Genomic DNA, 25,316 nt, shown 5'->3' with positions numbered 1-25,316 from the left:
GTGGAAACTGTGCCTGCTTTCGGGTGACGGGACCGGTGCCCGGTTAAAATTACGGACAAACGGCGTCCGTTAAAGAATCCTTCACGGACAACGGACAGACGGCCGAAATTACGGACTGTCCGTGAAATTTACGGACGGTTGGTCACCCTACTCAGAAGGAGGAAAGGCCGAACTGTCCCTGCTGGAACTGGAACCTGTGACCTACAGAAGAAGCCGATCACACACTGTGGTGTGACAGTGTAGAAAGTTATTAATGAGTGCGGGACAGTTTCGAAAGATGTTTTTAGCCAATGAAAACAAAGACGGCGCAAACTCTTTTCTTTCTAGTTTTTGCAAGGAGGCCACTGTATTAACCCCCCTCACTGGTTCAGGGCACCTGTGATTTGCGCCACCGGGGTCTGCGCGCGCCTCCCAGGGCGTGCCCGACAGGCGGCTGCAGATCAAAGCTGTGTCCGCCAGAGCACAGCTGGTTCCCATCGCATAAATCCTTTTCTTGGCGAGTAGAAAATTACAGCCCCGCGCCGGCTCTGCATCTCAGCCACGTCACTTTCCCTCGCGCAGCATTTCAGGGATTAGCATGAGCGTTTCCAGAGGTTTCTCCTTTTTCGATGCTTTTGAAGGATGCACTGGGCCCCGCGCAGGGCATGTTGGGGGCTCCAGTTGCAGCTCAGATTCAGGGTGGTCCGGAGTGACTTGTCCTTCAGATAAAGCTAAGAATGCTGCATTTCCGCGGCGAGATAACAGCCAATGACAGGAACGAGACCGATTTAGGAGGGAAACTCGGCTTCTGTAGCTAAACACTGAAACCGACAAGCACTGGCAAAAACACCAAGTCTGTCCTTATTGTGCTAACATACACAAACACAGATATTATAAATGTGCACAGCTCTGTGTACAACCTCTGTGCACCCTGTCTCTTTTAGTACCAGCTTTGTCTGTACAAAAGAAAACCACAGGAAGAAAAGAGGGTTAGAGGTGAAAGGCCTGGTGTGTACCATATCCACTGATCTTGTAAAGCAAACAAGTACGAGAGTCCACATCCCAGCCAAGCTCGCCGTAATATTACAGCTACACTCACTTTTGGCTGGCTTGCAGGTCTGGCTTAACAGCACAGCTGTTTGCAGACTGTTTTTACAAATTCTTTCAAATTTACATAGAGTGGCTTTGGTTTCAGGTAGAAAAGTATAACTCTTATCAGCTCACACCATTGGCTATTGGGTGTATCATTCCACCTTCAAGCATATGCTTCCATTAGAAAGGATGCAGGATTCATTTACACCTGAAACATACATTCAATCATCAATGAATGAATCAATCATATCACTTGTAAAGCGCACTACTTACCCGTGAGGGTCTCAAGGGGGTGGGGGGTGCGGCTACTGCTCGAAGAGCCAGGTCTTGAGGAGTCTTCTGAAGGTCAGTAGGTCTTGGGTCTGCCGTAGGTGGGTGGGGAGGGTGTTCCAGGTCTTGGCGGCGAGGTGGGAGAAAGACCTGCCGCCGGCAGTCGTTCTTTTGATGCGGGGGACTGCAGCGAGGGCGACGCCGGTGGAGCGGAGCTGGCAGGTGGGGGTGTAGAAGCTGAGTCGTCTGTTGAGGTATGCTGGTCCGGTGTTGTGCAATGCTTTGTGTGCGTCGGTGAGGAGCTTGAAAGTGATCCTCTTGTTGACGGGGAGCCTGTGCAGGTCTCTTAGGTGGGGTGTGATGTGGCTGCGGCGGGGGATGTCGAGGACCAGACATGCAGAGGCGTTCTGGATGCGTTGCAGCCGTCTCAGGAGTTTGGCAGAAGTTCCTGCGTAGAGGGCGTTTCCGTAGTCCTCATGCTGTATGCCACATTCAATCCCTTATCTCCTGTATATTCTCTAGACAGGAAGAAATCCTTTGTGCTACTCTTTTCCCAGCATTGGCGAAGCCAACAAGTACGGCTGTAAGTGTGATGAAAGGGGGGGGGGCTTGAAAAGGGGTGTGGCTGTACAATTAAGGCATAGAATAAACATGTGAACTACATTCCTGTGATTTCCAGGGTGTGCCATCCAACCAGAATTTTGAGTGCCTCGCTGAGTTTTGTTATTGCATCAGGATCTATAATACTGCAACTGATATATACCTAAAACCAGACAGGGCAATTGGTTTTGCCAATGGCTGTTAGCCATCTGCGGTAAAAAGTAACAAGGATTTTGTTGTAAATATTTAATATTGAAAATGTTTTAATTCTGAAATTATGAGACTGTGAGTTAAACACTACTGAGGCCTGTGGAAGGTGTAGTGGTCTACAGAGCATCTCAATCACTCCCGTTGTGCCACTCTGTGTTAGACATGCACACCCTTTTTGTCTCCACAGCTCCATCTGCGTGTATTATACCTCACCTCTCTCCTTTTCAGCATACTGATTTCACTCACTCCAAAACGCACTTCCTCGCATCTCCCTCACCACAATGTACCTGCTTGCAATTTCTTTTACTTTTATCTTGCCAGTATTTGAGCAGCGGCGGCTCCTCCACTGTAGCAGAGGAGCATCGCCCCCCCTTCCAGCAGCCAAAAATAAAATTAAAACAACAATAAACTGTGGTTTATTGTTGTTTTACTGTGTGTCGCGGGGTCTTGGGGGCGGGGCCAGGGGATAACAGGCACCCACGGGGAGTGGTATGTAATGTTATCAGTGTGCTTGACTGGTTGTCCGGCTGTCTCAGCCCGGACAAACAGTCATGCGCACTTTGCATGTTCTCCACCCAGGCTGCATTACAGTCTGGGTGGAGAATATGTCCAGGCCCCCAGTCCCTGGCTGAGCACCGAAAAATGACGCTCAAACCAATGACAACCCTACAATGCAGCATTGTGATTGGCTCAGGGGAGGCTCAGTGCTTACCAATCAAAACACAGCAATGCAGCGGACTGTGATTGGTAAGCACTGAGGCTCCCCTGAGCCTGGGTGCTTCCTGCTTCCTGGCAGAGGGACAACGAGGAGGGACGATGAGAGATGCAGCAATAAGGTAATATTTTTTGTTTGTATTACTTCCCCCTTGATTGTAGGGCAGATTTACTAATATTTGACATATCACAACGCAGCAAAACAACTTGCTGAGTAAAATGGAGAGGGCAGGAATTCGCCATAATTACGAAGATATGGTGCATTTCTTCTCTCTCTGTGCTGGTGCACTTGTGGCTGCCAAGCACTGATGCAGGCACCCTTGAACCATTCTGCAAATAGACAGTACTCTGAGGCATGTTCCTCTTTCTACGTGTGCTGCAGAATGCAGCACACGTAGAAAGAGGAATAAACAAAGAGAAATTAAAAAAGAATTCTCTTGAAACCTTCCTAGGAATACTGGTGTTAGTAAATCTGGGAATACGCCAAAAACCATGGATGGATGAATGGGAACGCCCACGCTCCACCCATGGAACACCTTCCCAGAGTGATGCAAGGCAACAACTTGTGCCTCCTTCCGTTACTCCACATTAACTATGCCACGCAAAGCTACACAAGGCGGCTTGGCCTGGCACAGTAAATCTCCCGTAAAGTTTTGCATTACCCTTGCGTCACCTTGCATGATGCAAGGGCAGCACAAGGCCTGTATAAAAATCTGGCCGTGGTTGACCATGCATTATGAACACCTTTCTGACCTACTGAGAGACTCATACTCCCTTCGGCTTCTGCTCCAAAGCTGTCAATAGTGGTCCGTTATAAACACCTGGCGGCAACTACTAGAGTAATATGCGAAATGAGAAAAAATATGGAAACTTAACATTCTGGAAAAGGCAAAGACTCTTTGGGAATGCAAGATGAAATAAAATGTAAAATATTAACAAGAACTAAATCGCATGGCTGCCTGAACATTTTTTACATTTAACATTTAGAAATCGATCAGTGTTATTTGCAAGTCATTTTATGGACATGAATATAGGGCCTGGTTGAGATGTATCTCAATGTCATTTTTTAAAAATTAATTACGGGTTTCAGACTCTGTGGGACCTGGTCCACTTAAAGCCCTGAGAAAAGGAAGTCTTTAATGTGATAAACAGCATCTGTGCATGCAATCTATGTACACAACATTTCAGAATGTCTGCCTTTACCTGTGTTGGCACTTCAAAACTAACTCTACAGCTTTGCCAGTGCTTGTTAAATGTGAGTTAATGTCAGTCTGCTCCACTATTTGAAAAGAAAACATCTTTATTTAGGGTATTTGTGGGGCACAATTCAGGTTTGGTGAGACAGCTTCACCATAACTGTTTGTAGGAGCAGAGGCAGACTTATTCTGGGAGTGGTATGGTTAGCCCGGTGGCCGCATTACAACGGAGAGAGGGAATGTTTAATCTGAAAAAAAATGCTGGGGTGCAAACACTTTCTTTTCCTAAGAACCTGCCTACAGTTCTGCTGAATGCTGGGTTTCCCCAAATATCGTGGCTGCTTAGTCTTGATTTCACCGCATGCCGCTTTCTATCACCACCATACACCCCCTCTTTCACATCACTTTTACAGGTTCTTTAGTATTCCAGCATTGTTCCTTAGCCAATGCATTTTCCTATCTTCCTTTTCTCATTCTTTCACTCTTTTCTGCCCTTTTCTCTCTACCACTGGGTCAATGTCTGAAGATGAAGAGAAAGGCCTGGTTCCCAAGCATGAATGCCGGTGCTCACCTTCAGCAAGCAGCAGCACAAATTAAGCACTGTGGGAATGTTGGGTGGACAGAGTACAATCATAGTAGCATGATTTTGGATCAGTCAAGATCATTCACAACCTATTGACAGATACATTGAGCATCACCCAGCAATAGATGCTGACTGCAGCCTGGAATTGAGGCTAATAGGTATGGTCTTTCAATTAAACCCTACAGGACAGCCGGGTTTATATATCTGCGTAATGATGTTTGTGGGGAATGATCAATGCAATCATTTGTGTCACACACATTTTTATCTTTGGACAGTGTAGTATGCTCCCCAGTGTCTAATCTCTTCCAGGATATGGAGGATGTCTTCTGATTGCACTTGGATTGCACTGTTCTTTGGGTACACGATTTGAGACATGGAGCATGTCTAATCTATCAAATTAACACATCAGCACTGTAAAAGGTGTCTGATTGTTCACCACACAATCTTTATCTATCTTGGTTTGACAAAGTTGTGATTCCAGTGGAGCATTGTTTAGCTGAAGCCAATTTCATAACTTCCACATACAATTTTTGAAGCTATGAGGCGGGTATACCTTAGTGGAAATGCACTTAGCCACAGTGCCTGGTTGTGGATTGATTCTAGGGAATACCCACTTCGAAAGGATTGAGGGATGAGTGTTTTACAGACGACCATGTTTGCGGTTCTCTCAGGACTAAATGCACATTATGACTGTAGACATCTGTCTAGGGTAGTCTTACGCAGGGACCTTCGCACTGTCTGTCTGCAGTGTCACAGACCTACATTTTCACTTGCAGCGAATAGAGCAACAGCAAAACAGTGTGAAAGATGGAGGCGATGAGCTGGATGTAGGTTAATGGTCTTCTAAAGCAGTGGGTAGAATTTTTATTCTGTTGACATAACTATGTAATTCAGGAACTTTACACTTCACAAAGTTGCAAAATGTTGAACTTCCTTAAAAAGCATGCTCTGGTCAAATTTGTGTCCTGCAAAACCCTTTCTGATGGAGATGTATTTCACATATAATCATGAAGAGCGTGGGTATGAAGTACCTCAATTTTGCACAGCCCTATTTTTCCCAATTAGCCAGGACAGTATAATGGGAGCTGGTAAATTGGTGCATTCACAGATTCAGAGTAAGTAGAAGTTTAGGATTTTGCATTTAGGTGTAGATATGGCAAACAGAGTGTGTGAGCAGTGGATGGTCTCCACATTGGAAACACTTGTAAGGTTAAGCCCAAAAAAGATGGAGTAACAAATGGTTCTAGTAAGAGATTGGGATGAAAACACTATAAAACGTCAAGGTAGGAAAAAACAATAAAAAAAATTAAACATGTAAATGCATAATTCTGCCATACTAGTCAAGCAGAATGTTCACATTTTGGAAAGAAAAGTGGAGGAGTGCTCAAATAAACCTATATCGTGTGTAGATTTACTGGAGAACTCTCTCAGAGTTTTATGAATCCCGTAAAATGTAGAAATCCACTCAGAAAGTAGGAGAGTAGCTACAGAAGTAGATTTCAGATTTTTTTCAAAAAGGCTTTGTGCATCAGACTCAAAAGGAATACGGGCCAGATTTACTAACTTAGTTTGTGGTCGCAAGCACTCCGATTCGTAGAATTGAAGTGTGTGAGACTGCAAAATAGGTTAATGGACGAAACCCATTTTAGGAGTCAGGAAACAATCACTGCCTCCTAAAATGGGTATGACAATGGTTACCAGTGGAATTGTTGTGAGCGTCCCTTCTAAATTGAGAATAGAGATGGTATGTATCAAGGGTTTATACTTGAATTTCAGTCGCAAACCATTGAAAAGTTAGTAAGTCTCAAGCTGACCTGTTCATCTTTGCAAATTGTGGGGACATTTTCAGGCAGAGAAGGCAGTGGTCCCGGAGACCACTGTCAACTCTCACAGAAACCTTTTAAAAAGTTAAATTAGCTTTATTATAAGCATCCCTGTATCCATTGCAGAAATCGGCCTGTTTTAAAAAAGAAAAAATGAAAGACGTGGTGGTCTGTTAACCCTTGCAAGACACTATCCTTTTGTCTGTCGCATACAGAGTGCGTTGCAGTGTGCGACCTACCTAATGAACAATAATTAAGTAGTTCAGATGGTGACACTCTCTGATTCATTAAGTTGCAAACCAAACTATTGGTGCATAGGTCTGTTCGCAAAATAAGTGTCAGGTTTCAAAAAGACTAGTCACAAATTGTGTATGTTTTTTGCAGAGTATTAATGCTACTGGCCCTACATGCTTTTCTCGTTCTACACCAATTGGAGGGAAGACATTTCTTACCCTAATACTTCAGGTTTTTCACAAGGTAATGGTGAACATGAGGTACTGAACTAGGTTCTCAACCAACTATCACTGTAAATGATATTGCATGACATTTACACTAAATGAAAGAGCTGCTCGTGGATTATGTGTTTCAATGTGAATATGAAGATAGGTTGAGGGAGAACATATAAAAAAGACAGTCATTGGCAAAGCAAATAGGTCTTGGCAATGCCCGACCTACTGGCGTTGTCAAGGTGAATGTCTTTTAGCCATGTTGTATAGCAGCACGTTAGCTGTTCAGCATGACTGGAAGTCAAATTTTTTTGAGTGTGAGGAGGGGCCGGACAAGGAACTCAACATGGGGGGGCGAGGAGACAGTGCATGCCCTGTCTTACCGACACCTCAAACTGAATGCATTCTAGTGTAAAGTCATTTTTTGTTTGCAGTTTTATAAAGTGCAAACTCAACCTTAAAGTATTGGAGTGCTTTACCTAAGCACCAGTTGAACAAGTTACTTACCTTCGGTAACGATATATCTGTAAGAAACATAGCTTAGTTATAGATTCCTTACCTTAGAATAACCTACTGGCGTCAGACTGGATCTGGAAAGTTATTTCGTCAGCAGTACTCCTGCGTGTCGGAAGGTGACGTCTGTCAACTTCGCGTTCGTCGCCGGCATCGTGGTGGTTGCAGGGATGATGTCGCGGTAGCTACATAGACGCTGCCCTCGCGCGCTGACATCAGTTCTGTACACGACTTTCCACGCCAGAAGCGCAGAGCCATGCAAGACACTGACCACTGGTGCACAAAACTAGGGCCCTGAAAGGAAGTCCTTAACCCTAGAAGTCAGTTTGCAGAACAGGGAGGATGGATGGGGCGGTAAGGCATCTGTAACTAACCTATGTTTCTTACAGATATATCGTTACTGAAGGTAAGTAACTTGTTCATCTGAAAGAAACAGTTAGTTATAGATTCCTTACCTTAGAATAGATACCCCAGCAATACCAACCCGGAGGTGGGTCTGTGAACTAAGTTCACACCAGAAAGTCCTGGAGAACAGAATGGCCCAAAAAGCAGTCTCTCCGGTTGTGGCTGTCCAGGCAATAATGCTTGGTAAACGTGTGCAGCGAGGCCCACGTAGCTGCCTGACAGATGTCATTTAGGGGGACTCCTCACCCCAAAGCAGTGGTAGCTGCTATCGCCCTATTGGAATGGGCGCTCAGTCCCAGTGGAGACTCCATTGCCAAAAAATAGCAGGCTTTGATGCACAGACGACCCATCTGGAGATGGTCCGTTTGTGCACGGTCCGACCTTTCTTAGCGCCCACGTAACCAACACAGAGCTGGTCATCCACCTGGAATTGTTTGGTGCGATCCAAGTAGAAGGAAAGCGCTTGTTTTGGATCCAGACAGTGGAGCCTCTCTTGCTCTTTTGGGGATGTGGAGGCGGGAAGAAGGTGGGCAAAGGGATGGTTTGGTCAATGTGGAAAGAAGTAACCACCTTGGAAAGAAAGGAAGGTCCAGTTCCAAGGACGACCTTGTCCGGATGGACAGCCAGAAAGGGAGGCTTGGAAGAAATGGCTGGTAGCTCACTCACCCTGCGTGCAGAGGTGATGGCCACCAGAAAGGCAGTTTTCAAAGTGAGAAGTCTGAGAGGACAGTTATGTAGCGGCTCAAAGGGAGCGCACATAAGGTATGTAAGAATCAAGTTCAAGTCCCACTGGGGCATTAGAAAGGGAACAGGAAGAAAAAGATGAGTAATGCCCTTAAGGAATCTATTTACAACAGGGGACTTGAAAAGATAAGGCTGATCAGGGAGCCTAAGGAAGGCTGAAATGGCCGAGTGGTAGCCCTTTAGAGTGCCCTGAGCAGAGCCCTGCTGTGCCAAAGAAAGAAGTAACAAGAGAACCTCAGAAAGAGGGGCGGAAAGGGAATTCACAGTCTTTGCTGTGCACCATGCCACAAATGTGTTCGATCTGCAGGCGTATACCGTCTTAGTGGAGGGACGCCTGGCTGCCAAGATAACATAGCAGACTTCGGGAGGCAGGTCAAACAACGTCAACTGCCGCCGCTCAATCTCCATGCAAGGAGGAGGAGACTGAACAGGTTTGGGTGGAGGACCGTCCTCTGCTGCTGCGACAGAAGATCCTCCCGAAGAGGCAGTCGGATCAGAGGATCGATGGCCACGTTGAGCAGCGAGGGATACCAGACCCTTCGTGCCCAATCCGGAGCAACAAGAATGGCTTGGGCCCGGTCGCGCTTGATCTTCTTCAGCTCTCTGGCCAGAAGTGGTATATGTGGAAAGGCGTATCAAAGACCGTAACTCCACCTTTGATGAAAAGCGTTGCCTAGCGGTTGCCACCTTGGAAATTCCAATGTGCAGAACTGCCGACATTGCGCGTTCTCTTCGGTGGTGAATAGATCTAACCAAGGCTCTCCCCACGGCTGAAAGAGACCTTGCACCACCTCCGAGTGAAGATGCCATTCGTGATCCATCATGCACCTGCAGCTGAGTTTGTCCGCCCTGCCGTTCAGAGAACCTGGCAGGTGTTGAACCACCAGGGATATGCCCTCATGTTCCACCCATGTCCAGAGGCGGAGGGCCTCCTGACATAGGGTCCACGACCCCACCCCACCCTGTTTGTTGCAGTACCACATGGCGGTGGTGTTGTCCGTGAACACCTGCACTACTCTTTCCCGGACGGAGGGAAGGAATGCTTTGAGTGCAAGACGAATCGCCCGAAGCTCCAGAAGGTTGATATGGAGCCCAGACTCTGCCGGAGACCAGAGGCCTCTGATCTCCACCTCCCCCATGTGGCCGCCCCATCCCAAAAGTAATGCATCGGTCACCACTGTGAACTTTGGTTAAAGAAGGGAGAGGGATCTGCAGTCGACCCAATCCTGGTTCATTAGCCACCACTGCAATTGGTGTGCAGTGCCCTCCGAGATCTGGATACAATCAGACAGGATCCCCTGATGTTGGGCCCTCTGGAACTTCAGGTCCCACTGCAGAGCCTGCATATGCCATCTGGCATGGTCCATCAGCAGGATACAGGAGGCCATCAGACCCAATAGCCTGAGGGTAATCCTGACCAAAACCCGGTATAGAGGCTGAAAGATCGGAATCATAGCCCGAATATCATGGACTCCCTGTTCGGGGGGATAAACCTGAAACTGCGTTGTGTTCAGAACTGCTCCGATGAAGAGGAGCTTCTGAGAGGGAGTCAGGTGTGTCTTCAGCATGTTGATGGAAAACCCCAGCCAATGCAGGAGGTCGGCAGTAGTCCGGAAGTGGTAGACGACAGCCTGGGGCAAGCCCGCCTTAAACAGCCAGTTGTCGAGATAGAGGAAGAATGGAACCCCTGATCTGCGCAGATGAGCTGCGACATCCGCCATTACTTTCGTGAACACCCGTGGGGCGTTGGTAAGGGCAAAGGAGAGCATGGTAAACTGAAAATGGTCAGGGCCTACCGTGAACCACAGGTAACGCCGGAGGCTAGCAGGACGGTGATGTGAAAGTAAGTGTCCTGCAAGTCCAACGCTACCATCCAGTCTCCAGGGTCGAAGGCAGACAGGACCTGAGCGATCGTCATCATTTTGAACTTCTCCTTCTGGAGGAAGCGGTTGACGTTCCTGAGATCCAAGATAGGAAACAGGCCTTTGTCCCTCTTGGGCACCAGAAAGTAGTGGGAATAGCAACCACAACCTACTTCTGGGACAGGAACTCGCTCAATGGCTCCCTTGGCCAAGAGTGCCTAAAACTTCCTGTTGGAGAACGGCCAGATGATCCACCGACATGCGATGGTCATGAGGTGGCATGGATGGAGAGGTAGTCTCGAAGTGGAGGGTGTAGCCCCTTCAGACTATTTGCAAACCCCACCTGTCCGACGAGATGGTGTGCCAGTGGGGGAGGTGATGGCGAATCCTGCTGCCCACTGGCGTTTGGTGACCCTGAAAGGTCAGACTAGGAGGGCTTGGAGGCTGCTGCAGAGGGGGCTGTCGTGGACTGGCCCGCCCGCTGGGCCCCAGAGCCACGGCGCTGGTTCCCACGTCTCCGGCCACGCGGAGGCTGAACAGCTTGTGCCGGCCTGTGACTCTGGGCGGGACGTGGCAGGGCACCCCTTCCATAGCCACGTAAGGGGCAAAAGGCAGACTGCGCAAGGCAGGTGGTGAAGAGGCCCAAAGACCTTGCCGTAGCCCGAGAGTCCTTAAAGCGCTCCAGCACATTGTCTGCCTTGTTGCCAAAAAGGCGACGGCTGTCAAAGAGCATGTCCATAAGAGTAGATTGAACATCCCCTGAAAAACCAGTCTACCTCAACCAGGTGTAGCTTCGAAGGCCTCCTGATGTGGAAATCATTCTGCCTAGTGAGTCGGCGGTATCCAGCCCACAGCGGATGGTAAACTTCAGAGAGCACAGCCCGAGCCTCCTCCGGGCACTGAGGCAGCACTTGCGCAACCGTATCCCACACGGAGTGGGTGTAATGGCCCAACAGACATGCAGTGTTTACTGACTGCAGTCCCAAGCTTGAGGAAGAAAACATCTTCTTCCCAAGATGGTCCAGCTTTTGGATTCCCTATCAGGTGGAGCGGTAGGGAATGTGCCCTTGAAGGGGGAGGCTTGGACCACCAAGCTCTCAGGAGTGGGATGCTGAGAAAGGAAAGTGGGGTCGCCCGGGGCTTGGCGGTGGTGTCGGGCAATCATCCTGTCCACAGGAGCCCCTGTGTTGGGCCTGGACCAGGTGCCTAAAAGGTTGTCCGTGACGGCTGCATTAAAAGGCTGCTGGTTGAAGTACCTCTGTAAGGAGGTTAGTCCTGACTGCCACCATAGGTAGCTCGAGGTGGAGAGCCTCAGCCCCCTACGCAACACCACTGCATAGGACGCTCCCTCCTCCGTAGTCAAGGTAGGAGGAGACACATGCCAAGGTCTGGGAAGGTATCCAAACCACTGGCTTCCCCCAGTTCCTCTCTCCAGTCCGGTTCATAACCTAACTGGTCAGTCAAAGTGTCCCTCGACCCCTCCCAGTCCTCCTCACTCTCTGGCTGCCAATCTGGTCTCAAAGACCCAGGGGCACAAAAGTATCCGTCTGTGCCGGGTCCATCGACGCCAGTCCGGCACCATATCTAAATCGAGGGTCGGCATCGGCTGGGGACACAGCCGATGCCGGCCGCGGACATGGTGGCAGTGGAATTGGTGCCAGGGGAGGCGTAACGAGGTCGACCGGCGCCGATCTAGATCTAAGGGGACCCTGCGGTGCCAAGGCTGAATCCGCTGGCGTTGAAGGCCCAGAGTCCCCAGCAGAGTCCTTGAGGCCCAAAGGCACACCGGCGGAGTAGGGCTGCCCAAAGATGGCATGCGTCGCTTCGTAAAACAGACAAAGCTGGGCAGGGGTCGCTCTCGGTCCCGGGAAGGGGGGAAACCCAGAGCCGACCCTTTGGGCTCCACACCCCGAGCCGCGGGAGGGGCACCACCGCATCCCTCATCGCGTCGGTCAACGGGCAGGGAGAAGTCGAATAGCGACAATGCTTCTTCGAATTCTTCTTGTGCTTCGACTTACCTGACCCCGAGTAAGAAGACTTGGATGAAGAATGGTGGTGGCTCAACGACCGTTTCCTCGACCTCCTATGCGACTGGGACCTCGAGCGACGCGGAGCCGACTGCCGGTCCTCGACTTGGGGTCGTGGTTGTGCTACAGGCAGTAGAGGCACACGCGGTGCGGATCCGTCACTGACATCAGTCAGTTACAGGAACCGCAAGCCTTTAAGCCGGGCATCCCTCGTGCACCAGGAGTTGATGCAAAAATCGAGAAAAAAAGTCAGTCAAAAAGAGACTGGAGGTACCGCTCTCTCCGGATCTGCGCTTGCTGGCGCGGAAAAAGAAAGAACTGATGTCGGTGCACGAGGGCGGCATCTATGTAGCCACCGGGATGTCATACCGGTGACCACGACGCCGAAGACGAACGCGGAATGGACCGACGCCACTTTTCTGACGTGCAGGGGTACTGCTGACGAAAAAACTTTCCAGATCCAGTCTGACGCCTGCGGGTAATTTTAAGGTAAGGAATCTATAACTAACTGTTTATTTCAGATACGTTTTTCACACAGTCCCTTTTTTAGGTCTCGCCGCTGCATAGGAAAAAGACCTTTTGGAATTGATTTACTTTTCGCCCTAAAAACGTGCACTCATTGTATTGCTTTCAATGGCAATGCGTGCACGTTTGGCGATTCCCTTGTGGGAGGGAGCTTTGGCGCCATGTGTTAGCAAATATCGCTACTGGCGCTGCTCACTCCCGCAAGGGAAACGCTTTCACTTTTGCCGAGGCTTCCGAGGTCTCAGGCACGTTAAGTATGTGCACGTTTTTTCACCTTTTTCAGCCCTCCGCTCGACCCTATGAGTAGCGTATTCTATCTGTGAGCTGTGAGTTCTTGTACCTGCTTTTCCCTATTGTTGGTCTGTGTTAGCAAAGCCTCTTTGTGTCGGACTCTGTATTCAAGTTTACATGGGTCTTCTGTCAGCAGGTTGAGGTCTATAGCTACTATCTTCTCTTCCAGCGCAGCCCTTGTGACTCTTATTGTCGCTAGGATTTGGTCCCATTTATCAAGTGCTATAACATGCTTAGTCAGATTCAAGTATGCAGCCTGGGCAGTATGAGTCGGCTCATCAATGATCACAGTCTCGTCCATTGCTTTCATCGCCTGTGACGTCACTGTACCGGCTCTGGCCCTGCCCATCTTGAGACCGTATAATGCTGCGGGCCGTCCTGCAGTAATAGAGGCAGTGGCATGCTACTGTCTTTATTCTCTGATAAAGATAGACAGCCCACCAAACTCCATGGGGTGGGTCCCCTCCAGGCTTCTGCCAGGACCGGTACGAGCAAAGGTCTGTTGCTCTCTACATAAGCCTAGTACTCCGCTTGTTGTAAAATTATACTGAGGTGGGCTCCTTTTAGCGTACTCTGTGTTGGTATCAAAGACAACTGCAGTGACCAAGTCTGGGCTCAGCAAGTAAACACTTAAAGTTAAGGAGGCGGTAGAAGGATGCAGCACTTAAGTTTTCTTGACATTATACTTATTGCTATTCTGATGCCTGGTAATAGTGTATGCCACTACGTTTTAAGTCCGCTGCACTTGACTCCTGGGCTAATAAATTGTACGTTGTGTTGCCCTTCTTTTTCATGGGGCATTGATGACTCCTGGATAGCCCACTTACTTTCACCTTGTTTTAGTTTCGTACTTCAACGGGGCAGCGCTATGTAATTTCCAGCCCCAATTTCCATGTTGTTCCAGCCACCATTAAAGCAACCAGGTGCCTGGAGAAGGGATGGGAGGTCAGGCCCCTCACTTTAGTGTGCATGCCGCTCTCCATCTCAACGCAAGCTCAAGGACATCACCTCAGGTCACGCTGCTGCTCACGCAGCCCAACAGGGAATTCTTGCTTCACGGCAAACCAGGGGGTCCACCAGGCCCAAATTATATTTACTGTCTCGCTGCAATCTATACAAAGTTGCACCTGCCATTTCACCAAGTTTTATGGGCACCCAGCAGACAATGATACTGGATTCACTGTGTTGATAGCAAGGGACCTTTTAGTGCACATCAACCATGTTAGGTGGGTACCAGTGTCCCATAAAACATGACTTGAGGCGGGGACTCAGACTAGGGACACTGAGTACAAGACATGGCACACAGCTATGTCCGGTGCCATCATTTTTAGCTGCTCATGATCTCACACATGACAGTGCTTATATTAATGGTGGCTTTGCATGACACTACTGATGTGAAGTGAGTTTTGAGTCCTAAATGTTACTTAAGTGCCACTCCATAGATTGCTGTTAGAGCCTGCCCTAAACCCCAGTTTGCGGCAGGCACAGTTGCTGTAGATATATTCCCCTGGTTTGGATACAGTGCGTACATCAGTGTTCTGTGGGATGTCCTCAAAATACAATATTCAAGGAAGAAGCTACATGTTGCAGCATGTTAATACTGTGGGCTAGAGTAGGAAACTCCTGTGGAAAATATTTTTGGGAGAGGAGTTGGCTTAACGGCTAAGGCATTCAAACTCGAATCTGGGGAACTGGGTTCGAGTCTCGGCTATGACGCTGAACATCCTGTGATTCTGGGTAAATCACTTCTTCTCCCTGTGCCTAACAAAAACAAGCATTGGCATAGCCAATAGGTCTCGCCTTTGGGACCTTATAAGTATTTAATTATGCAGCACAATATCCTTGGTGCAACAACATTAACTGTTGCATGGTTAAACACTGATAATGTCCCAAAGGTGAGACTTATTGGCTATGCCAATGCTTGTTTTTGTAAGCACTGGGAGATTGTCATTATCTCAGAATCACAGGATGTTGATCCAACACCAAGACTCGAACCTGGGACCCCAGCACCAAAGTAGGTAGGTCAGGCTGTAACACCACATGCTCTCTGCATTGATGCTGTAGGGCTCGAGATGGGAAATAAGTATCAGAAATGGGGACAGGTGGCCGAGGGAAAGAAGCAACAGGGATGTGGGTGGGTGGGATGTTGAAAGAAGCAGCAAGAATGGAGGGCTGGAGGGAGGGTACGGCGCAAGTGAAATCACAAGCCGTCATAGGGAGTGCTTAAACACACATAAAAAGTAACTCCTAAAATGGGAGCAGTGGATGGACACAAGTCCATGCTTTAGGGGAGGGCCAAACATAAGAACAGGCATGACGCATGTATGCCATGGACAAACGGGAAAGAAAATAAGAGCAACATTGAGCAAACAAATAGTAAGCGTATGGTTGGGCTGTAGCCCACTGATTGTAAAGAACATGTCCTAAAAATACAGCGCATGTGGTGTCCAGCCGAGACCTAAAAAAAACTATAATGCCTAAATAAAGACTGGAAACCGTTGCCATAAAAAACAACTGATTTAGACAATCAGAGGCATAGAAGCATTCTAAACCATACCTGTTTGAATTTTGTTTATGCTCCCCCCTTTGATCCGAGTGTGGCAGCCATTTGCCTGTTTTACAGATTTCCTTCCAAAATCCATCCAATCTCACCAGTAATATGTCAGAATAGTGTCAGCAAAAACATTCATCTGCCAGAAATATTGTGTCCTAAAAATCTTACAGCTATAGATGTTAGATTATTAACATGTTATATTAATAAATTCAGCGGGGTGATATTTTTGTGAATGATATTTAGCACACAATATTTCTGTCAGATGATACTTTGGTTATGACATTCTCATACCATACCATCTAAGGACTTTAGGAGAGTAACAGCTTCATTCCGTGTGCCCCGTTAATATGGCTGGCTATGTGCCTCAAGAGTTTCTGTTACAGAGACATTCAGTAATTCCAGTATTTGGGTGCAATTACCCGCTGATTCCAAGTGGTGGCTGAGGATCCACTGAGAAATGAGGAATTACTTTGGGAGTCTGTTTTTCGGGTCCTGTTTCACAGTTTATTTCTCATTTCCCTGGTATCTGATCAGAAATCCCACTTGATGTCACCAGGTGGATTCTCCAGGTAAAGTGCACAGCACTTGTAATAATCAATAGAGCAAATTTAGTGGTGCTTTGGGCAACCTGACCTGGATTTCTTCACACCTGGTTCTGCCGAATACTAAGCAATAGGACGTTATTTATTCTACTGCTTTGTCTCATCATCAGTTACATTTTTCAAGAATGCATCTTGAAGCTTGCTGCTATAAGTACAGTTTAGCAATAAGTTACATGCAGATCTACAGGGTGAGGCTAGGAGCTCGGGAGATCTTTCTAATTACTTCTGCTGACATTTTGTCCTTTGTTCATGAGAAATGCTCAAATTATGAACATGTTTATTCAGGTGAGGGCAGTTATATTAATGTGATATCCTCTGATGGCCCAGCCAGTAGTTCATTGGATGGAATCCTAGCAGTTTTAGACCCTCAGGCACACACGCGCATCTTCCACCCACCTACAGCGCAAACACTTCCTAAAACAAGCGTGCTTGTCGCTAAGAACCATAACCTGGTTCCGCCGTCCCCTGGAGCGCTTCGGTTGCTCGCTCCATCAAACACCAATAAGTATTTTTCTTCTGACATATATATTCTCTACTGTTCAGCTGCACTGAGCTAAACTCTTAATCTCCGTGACCCTACTTTCTAAAACGGAGTTATTAAACATTCAATTAGTCTCTTGTTGTAAGCCAGCTTTGGGAAGATCAAAGCGCAGCAGCATGCGGCCTCATGCGCGCAGCAAGCATGAGCTGAAATCCCGCCATTTACTCTTCCAAGTGTGCTGGCTCATCCCAAACCCACATCTTGATTTGTTCTGCATTTTGGAGCATTGTCAGTGGGAAGTTTGCTAGACAAGGTTACTAATATTGGGGGCTGCACTTTTGGCCTAGAGGTAAGGATTGTTAACCCTGATGGCACATCTGTTCCATTGTTAGGAGCAAAGTGCTTTGGGAAGTGTAAGAGTATTTTTTTGCATTAATATTATTTGTAAATAACTAACAATGTGCAGGATGTGGATCTGCACTCAAATGTACATGCACACACTTATTTGATGCTATTGTCTTTGAAACACTTTTCCATGGTCTTTTAAAGTGACTTTTCTTGGTGTATGCTAACTAGGCCTCTGCTGGGCCTTGACACCATCTTGTTCAACATGGACCACATTGCCTGTGTGCAACAGAAATAATAAAGAGTGAATGTAAGTCATGTTTGTATATTTCCGAATGACGTTGTTCCCGTAGAAGATTTCTCTAACATGAGCACAGTAATGCCCAACTAACTACTCAAGGTCTCTTCTGCTTGCTCCCAGTGCTGCATTCATTCACAATAGTTCACTTCTGTAGGATTTTAGGGGCTACCCACACTCAAAGAAGCATTGCTGGATTTCAACTATTTCAGTCTAACATTTCCAGTGCACGGAACTAGAATTAGACAAGATTCTTTGCCATGCATCTAATTACAAAGTGTACTTTTAAATTGATTAGTATAGACCGTGCATAGAAGAAAATAATAACATGGAAATTGGAAAGGCTCCTCGGACTGCTTTGCATGAAGTGATGCATTCTTTTGCGTTCCAGATTCCAGGACCATTAAAACTACATGAAGTGAGAGAGAGAGACCAAGCCCGTCCACATAACCTTGTCCAGTCCAGACATCACCTGCTTCAAACCAAGAGCACCATCAATTAGAGAGATTTGGGAGCCAAATGTTAGCCATGGTTTTTCAGCCGATAGGTGATGCGATGGCACTGGCATGGAACTTTCCATGTCCCCAACATCCCTATTGTAGTAATCGGGTTCCCACCATCTCGTCTGACCTACAAACGCTTAACAGATTGCAAGACAGATTCAGTATCGACACCATTTTCCCTCTCTTCATCTCACTGTTTTGTGAAGCATAAGGATGTATATTTCAAATGATTGATGGTTCCAAAATGTAAATGTCTTGTTGAGCTTGAATGCATCACCTGATAGTACACCAAACCTCAGGAAGGGCTGTGTGGCCATGATTCTTTTCATTTGATCTTGGCAATGTCATTATTTAAGTTCAATCAGGAGCAGAGATGTAATATCAGAGATTGCTTACGAACAGGACACTGATTTTACAAGATTTATACAGGAAGAAAGAAATGTTAAGTCTCTTGAGAGAAGTTTAGGAAAGCACTGCACAAGAGTCAGAAGTTATTCCTAGAGAACCTTAGCAGACATGCTCCTGTATACAACAGTGCTCAGTTCATTTTCAATATAGAATAGATTAACTGTGGTGCCCCGGTACATAATGGAAGTCAAAGAGTTCCAAAGGTAGCCAGTCTGACAGAAGTAGAGGAAGCATAGCTAATCTTTCGTATTCTACTCTAGGTATGGTGTAAACCATGGTGTGACTGGGGTCATTTATCAAGAATCCAAAGTTTGGTGATTTAGGATGCTTATGTGTAACCGTAAATGGGAGGCGGGAGAAGTCTGGGGGTGGAAATTCATGACAGCCACTTAATGAGAGCAGTGGTGCAGGCATGAAAGGCAAGGAGGGAAGTTTCAAAGAGAGGAGGAGTTATGAAGCATTCCAGTCTTTGATCACTGCCCACTTCACCCATTGGGAGTTTACTTGCAGTTGGAGGAATTTGGAAAGTCAGAGAATAACTATTAGGATGGCCCGCAGAGAGGAATGGAAGCACAACAAGCGATTGGTGGAATGCTCAAATTAATCCTAGTTACTAGCCATATTCAATTTGGTTATTTTTTAAGGAGATCTGTACTATTAAAGACAGGGACCAACCATATGAGAAAATTCCATTAAGCACAATTTCCTGAGCACCAACACGTGTAAAATGCAAAATGTCCAATTGTTCTTAATTCCAATCTGGTTGATTTCTTCAGAAATCTTCTGCTTCACAAATTCTCATCATCAGATATAGCCAACACGTGTTTCGTCAGATCACGATGTTCTTACATCACTGACTTCATCAGGGCTTCTAAATCCACTTTGAATATCAATTCTTCTACTCTTCCTCAATTTTTCTTGTACATTCCTTCGAAATGAGGATCAAATCGTGTATTATTCAGCCTTACAGGTCGGAGAGTACTCCATACATGAGTCCGGAAACGTGTTGGCTATATCGGGTTCCCACCATCTCGTCTGACCTACAAACGCTTAACAGATTGCAAGACAGATTCAGTATCGACACCATTTTCCCTCTCTTCATCTCACTGTTTTGTGAAGCATAAGGATGTATATTTCAAATGATTGATGGTTCCAAAATGTAAATGTCTTGTTGAGCTTGGGATCACCATTCTTTGATCCCCTCTGAGGCGGAAAGCCGGAGGTTTTTGCTAAAGCTTCACTATTTTAAAAACTGTCACAAATTACTGCTTTTAATTCACAAAAACGCTCTTGCTCACCTGAAAGCTGAAAGCGCTGCTGCTACGCGCTCACTCAGACCCCCACCTTCAGGGAAACGACATCAGCGCCAGCGCGCCAAAGGCGGAGCCACGCCCACTGCGAGGCCACGCCCACCGACCGACTACTTAAACGCTTGAAAAGCGCAACGATCCCATTCTTTGATCCCCTCTGAGGCGGAAAGCCGGAGGTTTTTGCTAAAGCTTCACTATTTTAAAAACTGTCACAAATTACTGCTTTTAATTCACAAAAACGCTCTTGCTCACCTGAAAGCTGAAAGCGCTGCTGCTACGCGCTCACTCAGACCCCCACCTTCAGGGAAACGACATCAGCGCCAGCGCGCCAAAGGCGGAGCCACGCCCACTGCGAGGCCACGCCCACCGACCGACTACTTAAACGCTTGAAAAGCGCAACGATCCCATTCTTTGATCCCCTCTGAGGCGGAAAGCCGGAGGTTTTTGCTAAAGCTTCACTATTTTAAAAACTGTCACAAATTACTGCTTTTAATTCACAAAAACGCTCTTGCTCACCTGAAAGCTGAAAGCGCTGCTGCTACGCGCTCACTCCTTCAGGGAAACGACATCAGCGCCAGCGCGCCAAAGGCGGAGCCACGCCCACTGCGAGGCCACGCCCATTACGTCCATTATAAATGTGTCGACCTCCCCAGCGCAGCGGACGAGCGCAGCGGGAGCGCCGTTTGCGCGCCGAAGGCGCGCCTAAGGCAAGCCCGTCTGCGCCCGTCCTCGCACGGCCGGGCCCAGGGCCAGAACCCCTGCCCGATTCCCTTCACCCAACTATAAAGTACTCCCGCAGAGATCTATTGAGCCTCAGACCTCCCCCACCCTCCTGTGATTACATCTATAATCTCAAGGGACCTTTCACTTGCTGCTCCTCATGCAAACCAGTGCAGCTCACGCTACCCTCTAAACCCAGCAAACCTGCCACCCTTAACTTTGCCTCTCTGAATTGCCGTTCACTTCCCAAACATGCGATTCAGATTGCCGACATTATAGAAGACCATGGAATTGATATACTCTTCCTCACGGAAACATGGCTCGGCCCTCATTCTCAATCTGACATGGTCCTAGCAACCCCACAGGGCTACTGTATTCAATCCTTACCCCGTCCTCTAGGCAGAGGAGGCGGGTTAGCCATCATTCATCGAGAACACCTCCACTGCAAAACCCACGACGCACAGATTATCGACGCAGAAAGTCTGCACTTTTCTGTCACACTTAACCCAACCACCTCCCTTACAGGACTCCTCATCTACCGCCCTCCCGGCATCCCGGGTCCCTTCACCTGTTCGCTTCTGGACTTAGTCACTGCGCAAGCCCACTCCCTTTCAAACTACATGATAGTTGGAGACTTGAACATCCACCTAAACGACCCGGCCAACTCGGTAGCCCATGATCTGATTCAAGATCTAGCGGCTCTCGATATCCTTCTTTTAAACTCCGGAGCCACCCACACCAAGGGCCACCTTTTAGACCCCGTATTCACCAACTCGTCCTCAATGCTTGCCAAGGAGGCCTTTCCCCTCCCCTGGACAGACCACTTCCTGGTCTCTTTTCAATTACCTGGAACCTCCACGACAAACCGTACCCCCCCTACCTTCAGTAAGGATAGGACCTGGCCCAGACTCTCCACAGACGAATGGGCCCAGACCCTGGAAAAAAACATCCCTGCCCAGGCCGAAGACCCAAACACGGCTGATAAAAGATTCAGAGACTGGATTACCGTCTCCCTAGACCTTATACTCCCACTCAGAAATAGAGAGAATAAAAACGGCAAACATGGCTCAGCACCATGGTACTCCGCAGAGTTAAGAACACTGCGCAAAAATTGCAAAAAGGCCGAACGACTCTGGAGAAAGACTTGGCAACATGCCAACAAAGAAGCCTACCAATCTGCGGTCAAAATTTACAAAGAGGCTATCAAATCAGCCAAAGCTTCCTACTACTACACACGTATACAAGAAGCATCCAATTCAGCCCGAGAATCTTTTCTGATCGTCAAAGAGCTGACCAAGGTCCCCACCACCTCCTCCTCCATCACCCCCAAAGTTGACAGAAGTAACGAGCTAGCCAACTTTTTCAACGAGAAAATCACCCGGATCCTGGCCTCCCTCCCTCCCCCCAGTACCCCCTACATTATGGAAAGTAGCACTTCCCCCGAATCGACTGAAAGCATCTGTCGTTCTGCGCTTCAGACTTTCCGACCTGTCACCCACGTAGAGGTTGAGCGAACCTTAGTTAAAATGAAAAGTGGTTCCCCCTTAGACCCAGCCCCTATCAGGTTCCTCAAGACCGTAGCCTCAGTAATCGTCCCTACCATTACGGACCTTATCAACTGTTCGTTCTCCCATGGAACCGTCCCCGACAGCTGGAAGAGTGCTGTGGTTAAAGCACTCTTAAAAAAACCCCAGCTAGATCCATCGGACCTGTCCAACTATAGGCCAATATCCCTGCTCCCGGGCATTAGTAAAGTCACCGAGAAATTGGTAAACATTCAACTATCCCAGTTCCTCGAAACAAATAAACTGCTCCGACAATCCCAAACCGGTTTTCGCCCAGGCCATGGAACTGACACCGCACTCCTTGCAGTGATTGAAGAGGCAAGGGGCCTACTAGATTCAGGAGGATCAGTGGCAGTGATCCTCCTGGATCTAAGTGCAGCCTTCGACACGGTCAACCACCGTGTCCTTCTGAGTAGACTGACAAATGCAGGACTTACCGGGACAGCTATCAAATGGATCGAATCCTATCTTACAGGACGCACCTTTCAAGTATGGGATGACAGCCACCACTCATCCACCCTCCCACTCACTAGCGGCGTTCCCCAGGGCTCCTCCCTAAGCCCGACGCTTTTTAACGTCTATATGGCCCCCCTCAAGGACGTGGTAACACCTTTTAACATCAAAATGGTGAGTTACGCTGACGACACCCAACTAGTCGTCTCCCTGTCCCAGCTGATTGACCATCCTGAAAATCTTACCAACTGCCTCATAAACATCCACAACTGGATGAACGAATCATCTTTGAAACTGAATGGGACCAAGACTGAGGTAATGTTACTCGGCAAGCAATGGACAACTATCCCTCCCACGATATGGCCCGATGTGTTCGGCGAAATCCCCTCCCCCAAATCGGAAATCAAGACACTCGGGGTATGGCTAGAGCCACAGCTTACAATGAAGACCCAGGCAACCAAAACTTCGGGCACATGCTTTGGGCTCATGCGGACGACCCGTAAAATTCTGCCCTTACTACCACCCATGTCCAGAAAGCTCCTTATCCAAGGCCTAGTGTTGTCCCGTTTGGACTACAGCAATCTGGTCTATTTGGGAGCCCCCAAGGCTACCATCATGAAACTCCAGCGGACACAAAACGCGGCAGCACGCATGATTACCAACACCCCCTCCAGATTATCCGCCAAGCCAGCCCTCAAAGCCCTGCATTGGCTGCCTGTGCGCCAAAGGGTGCACTTTAAAGCAATGTGTATCACACACAAGCTCTACAACGGATCTGGCCCTGCGACCCTCAGTGAAATGATCACTCCTTATACAGCAACCAGATCGCTACGATCTCAAAATGAGAATCTAGTCCGCATCCCCAGATTCAAAAAAGTCCGCACAGGAGGTCGTCAATTCTCAGTTCAGGCGGCTAAGGGCTGGAACGCACTCCCTCGCGCCCTCAGACTGGAATCCAACTTCCTTGCGTTCCGAAAAAAATTAAAGACCCATCTGTTCCCCAAATAATACCCTTCGGCTTCCTCCCCTCTCAACAGGATTCAAGCTACATAGCGCGGGGATGCCCTTGGGTCACCAGGCGCTTTAGAAATCGCTTAAATAAATAAAATAAATAAAAATGATGAGAATTTGTGAAGCAGAAGATTTCTGAAGAAATGAACCAGATTGAAATTAAGGACAATTGGACATTTTGCATTTTACACTTGTTGGTGTTCAGAAAATTGTGCTTAATGGTATTCAGGACTGGGTGATTCCAGTCCGGATTTGTGGGCATTAGTGGCAGCCCTCTCCCTTTGGAGCACTGAGTTTGAGAATTGTCATTTTTTACAAAGAGGGAAAATCTAATTGAGTTTTCGCAAGTGACCGTGCCACTCGACGTTTTACATATGAGAAAATTGGTCACCATATATGTAGCCTCTGAGAGCTGACCACCAGCCAGACTCTCATCAAACAGTTTCACTTGTTGAGGCTCATCGCCTGAAGGTCAGAAGAGGTGTTTTATTGAAACAAGCTATCACTTAACTTTACAGTGCAGAATTAACTGGGTATTGACAAGGAACAAAACCTATATTGTAATCCTAGTCGAATTATTGTGTACCCCACATCTTCTTACACAAGTGAAGCTGTTGGGTATTGTTTGAGTTTGTTACTGAACCGCACTCACAAGTTATGTTAGAGGCAGGAATAAAACAGCAGCAATAAGAATACAATGTTTGCCATTACTAATAATAGAAAGTCCAAATCAAAACTTCAAGACTTCAGATCTCTCTTCTTCCGTGAGATCCAAAATACAGAAATCAACTGAAAAAGCCAACAATCTTTTAGATGTTTATCAACCAATGAGGTCAAGAAAACCTTTTTGGTGCCTTATTGGCCAAAACACTTAATGTTTTCTTTGCAACCTGTAATTTGATGAATCATTCTGAACGTTGGACCTGTCACCCTCCCCCTCAAGGGAAGAAGTCATTCTTCCTGTTCTACGCAGCTCCCTCCTTACAGGTCTGTCGTTCCAAGCTAAAACAATTTAATGTTGTGAGTAACCTTTTATGGAGCCCAATGCTCTAGGATATCACCTATGTGAATCCACAATGCAGAGGTTGATGAGGTTGATAGAGCGCCATGTGATTCTGAGATTTGTAGGGGTGCACCATATTCACTGTTAGTCGGCACCCACATATAATCAATGTATATGTAGAAGCGTCATAGAAATGTATTTGCTATAATCATGTAACATAGAAGTGTTAGAATGTAATAACGTTTTGTGAAGTTTAACGTTGCAAGTTATCGTGAATGTATTCATTATAACGTTGCTGATTAGGTTTCACAATCAATGTAATGCGAATTAAATGTGTGTCATGTTAGAGTTAAAGTGTAGGTTGCTTATTTACATGATGGTAATGTTGAGTTAATGCCTAGAATGTGAGTTTGTAGTGTGTTTAATTTCGTAAGGCCTAACCGCATATGTAGAATAGAAGGCCTGTTTATTTTTTATTTTAGCTATGTTGTAGGCCTGCAGGGTTTCCTTGGTTAAGGTTTGAGTTGCAGCGAAGTGTAAAACTTCAAGATGCAAAGAGTTTTTCTTTTTCGTTCCCATGTTTCTGTTGCAGGTACAAGGACATTTAGCTCGTTAGTGAGAATAAGTCTTTGTTTTAGGAGTTGAGCTACAGTGTGGAGCCAACAGGGGAGTGCATTGGAATGTGCAACTGTAACTCTTGGGATGGAAGGTGCCTGGGACCCAAGGACGAGCTAACGGACGATGGAAGATGGACAGCTGTGGATGGAAATTTACCGGAGGAAG

At 47.3% G+C, this 25,316-nt stretch overlaps 1 protein-coding gene across 2 annotated transcripts in view; it reads right to left on the bottom strand.

The window, feature by feature from the left end:
- Positions 1–25,316, bottom strand: part of PDLIM4 (PDZ and LIM domain 4) — a 598,403-nt gene that overhangs the window by 477,362 nt on the left and 95,725 nt on the right. The window contains exon 1 of one of the 2 annotated variants that reach the window (XM_085618050.1): positions 1,345–1,773. The exons of the other annotated variant lie outside the window; for it this stretch is intronic. Within the exon in view, the coding sequence (XP_085474176.1) occupies positions 1,345–1,737 (393 nt within the window). The 5' untranslated portion in view covers positions 1,738–1,773. Of the gene's footprint in view, positions 1–1,344; positions 1,774–25,316 lie in introns of those variants that run through there. 2 annotated transcript variants of the gene reach the window in all.

This window comes from Triturus cristatus, chromosome 7 (genome assembly GCF_964204655.1).
Source record: "Triturus cristatus chromosome 7, aTriCri1.1, whole genome shotgun sequence".
NCBI lineage: Eukaryota > Metazoa > Chordata > Amphibia > Caudata > Salamandridae > Triturus > Triturus cristatus.
The sequence above is the reverse complement of the archived record's forward strand: the minus strand, read 5'-3'. Positions and strand labels throughout refer to the sequence as shown.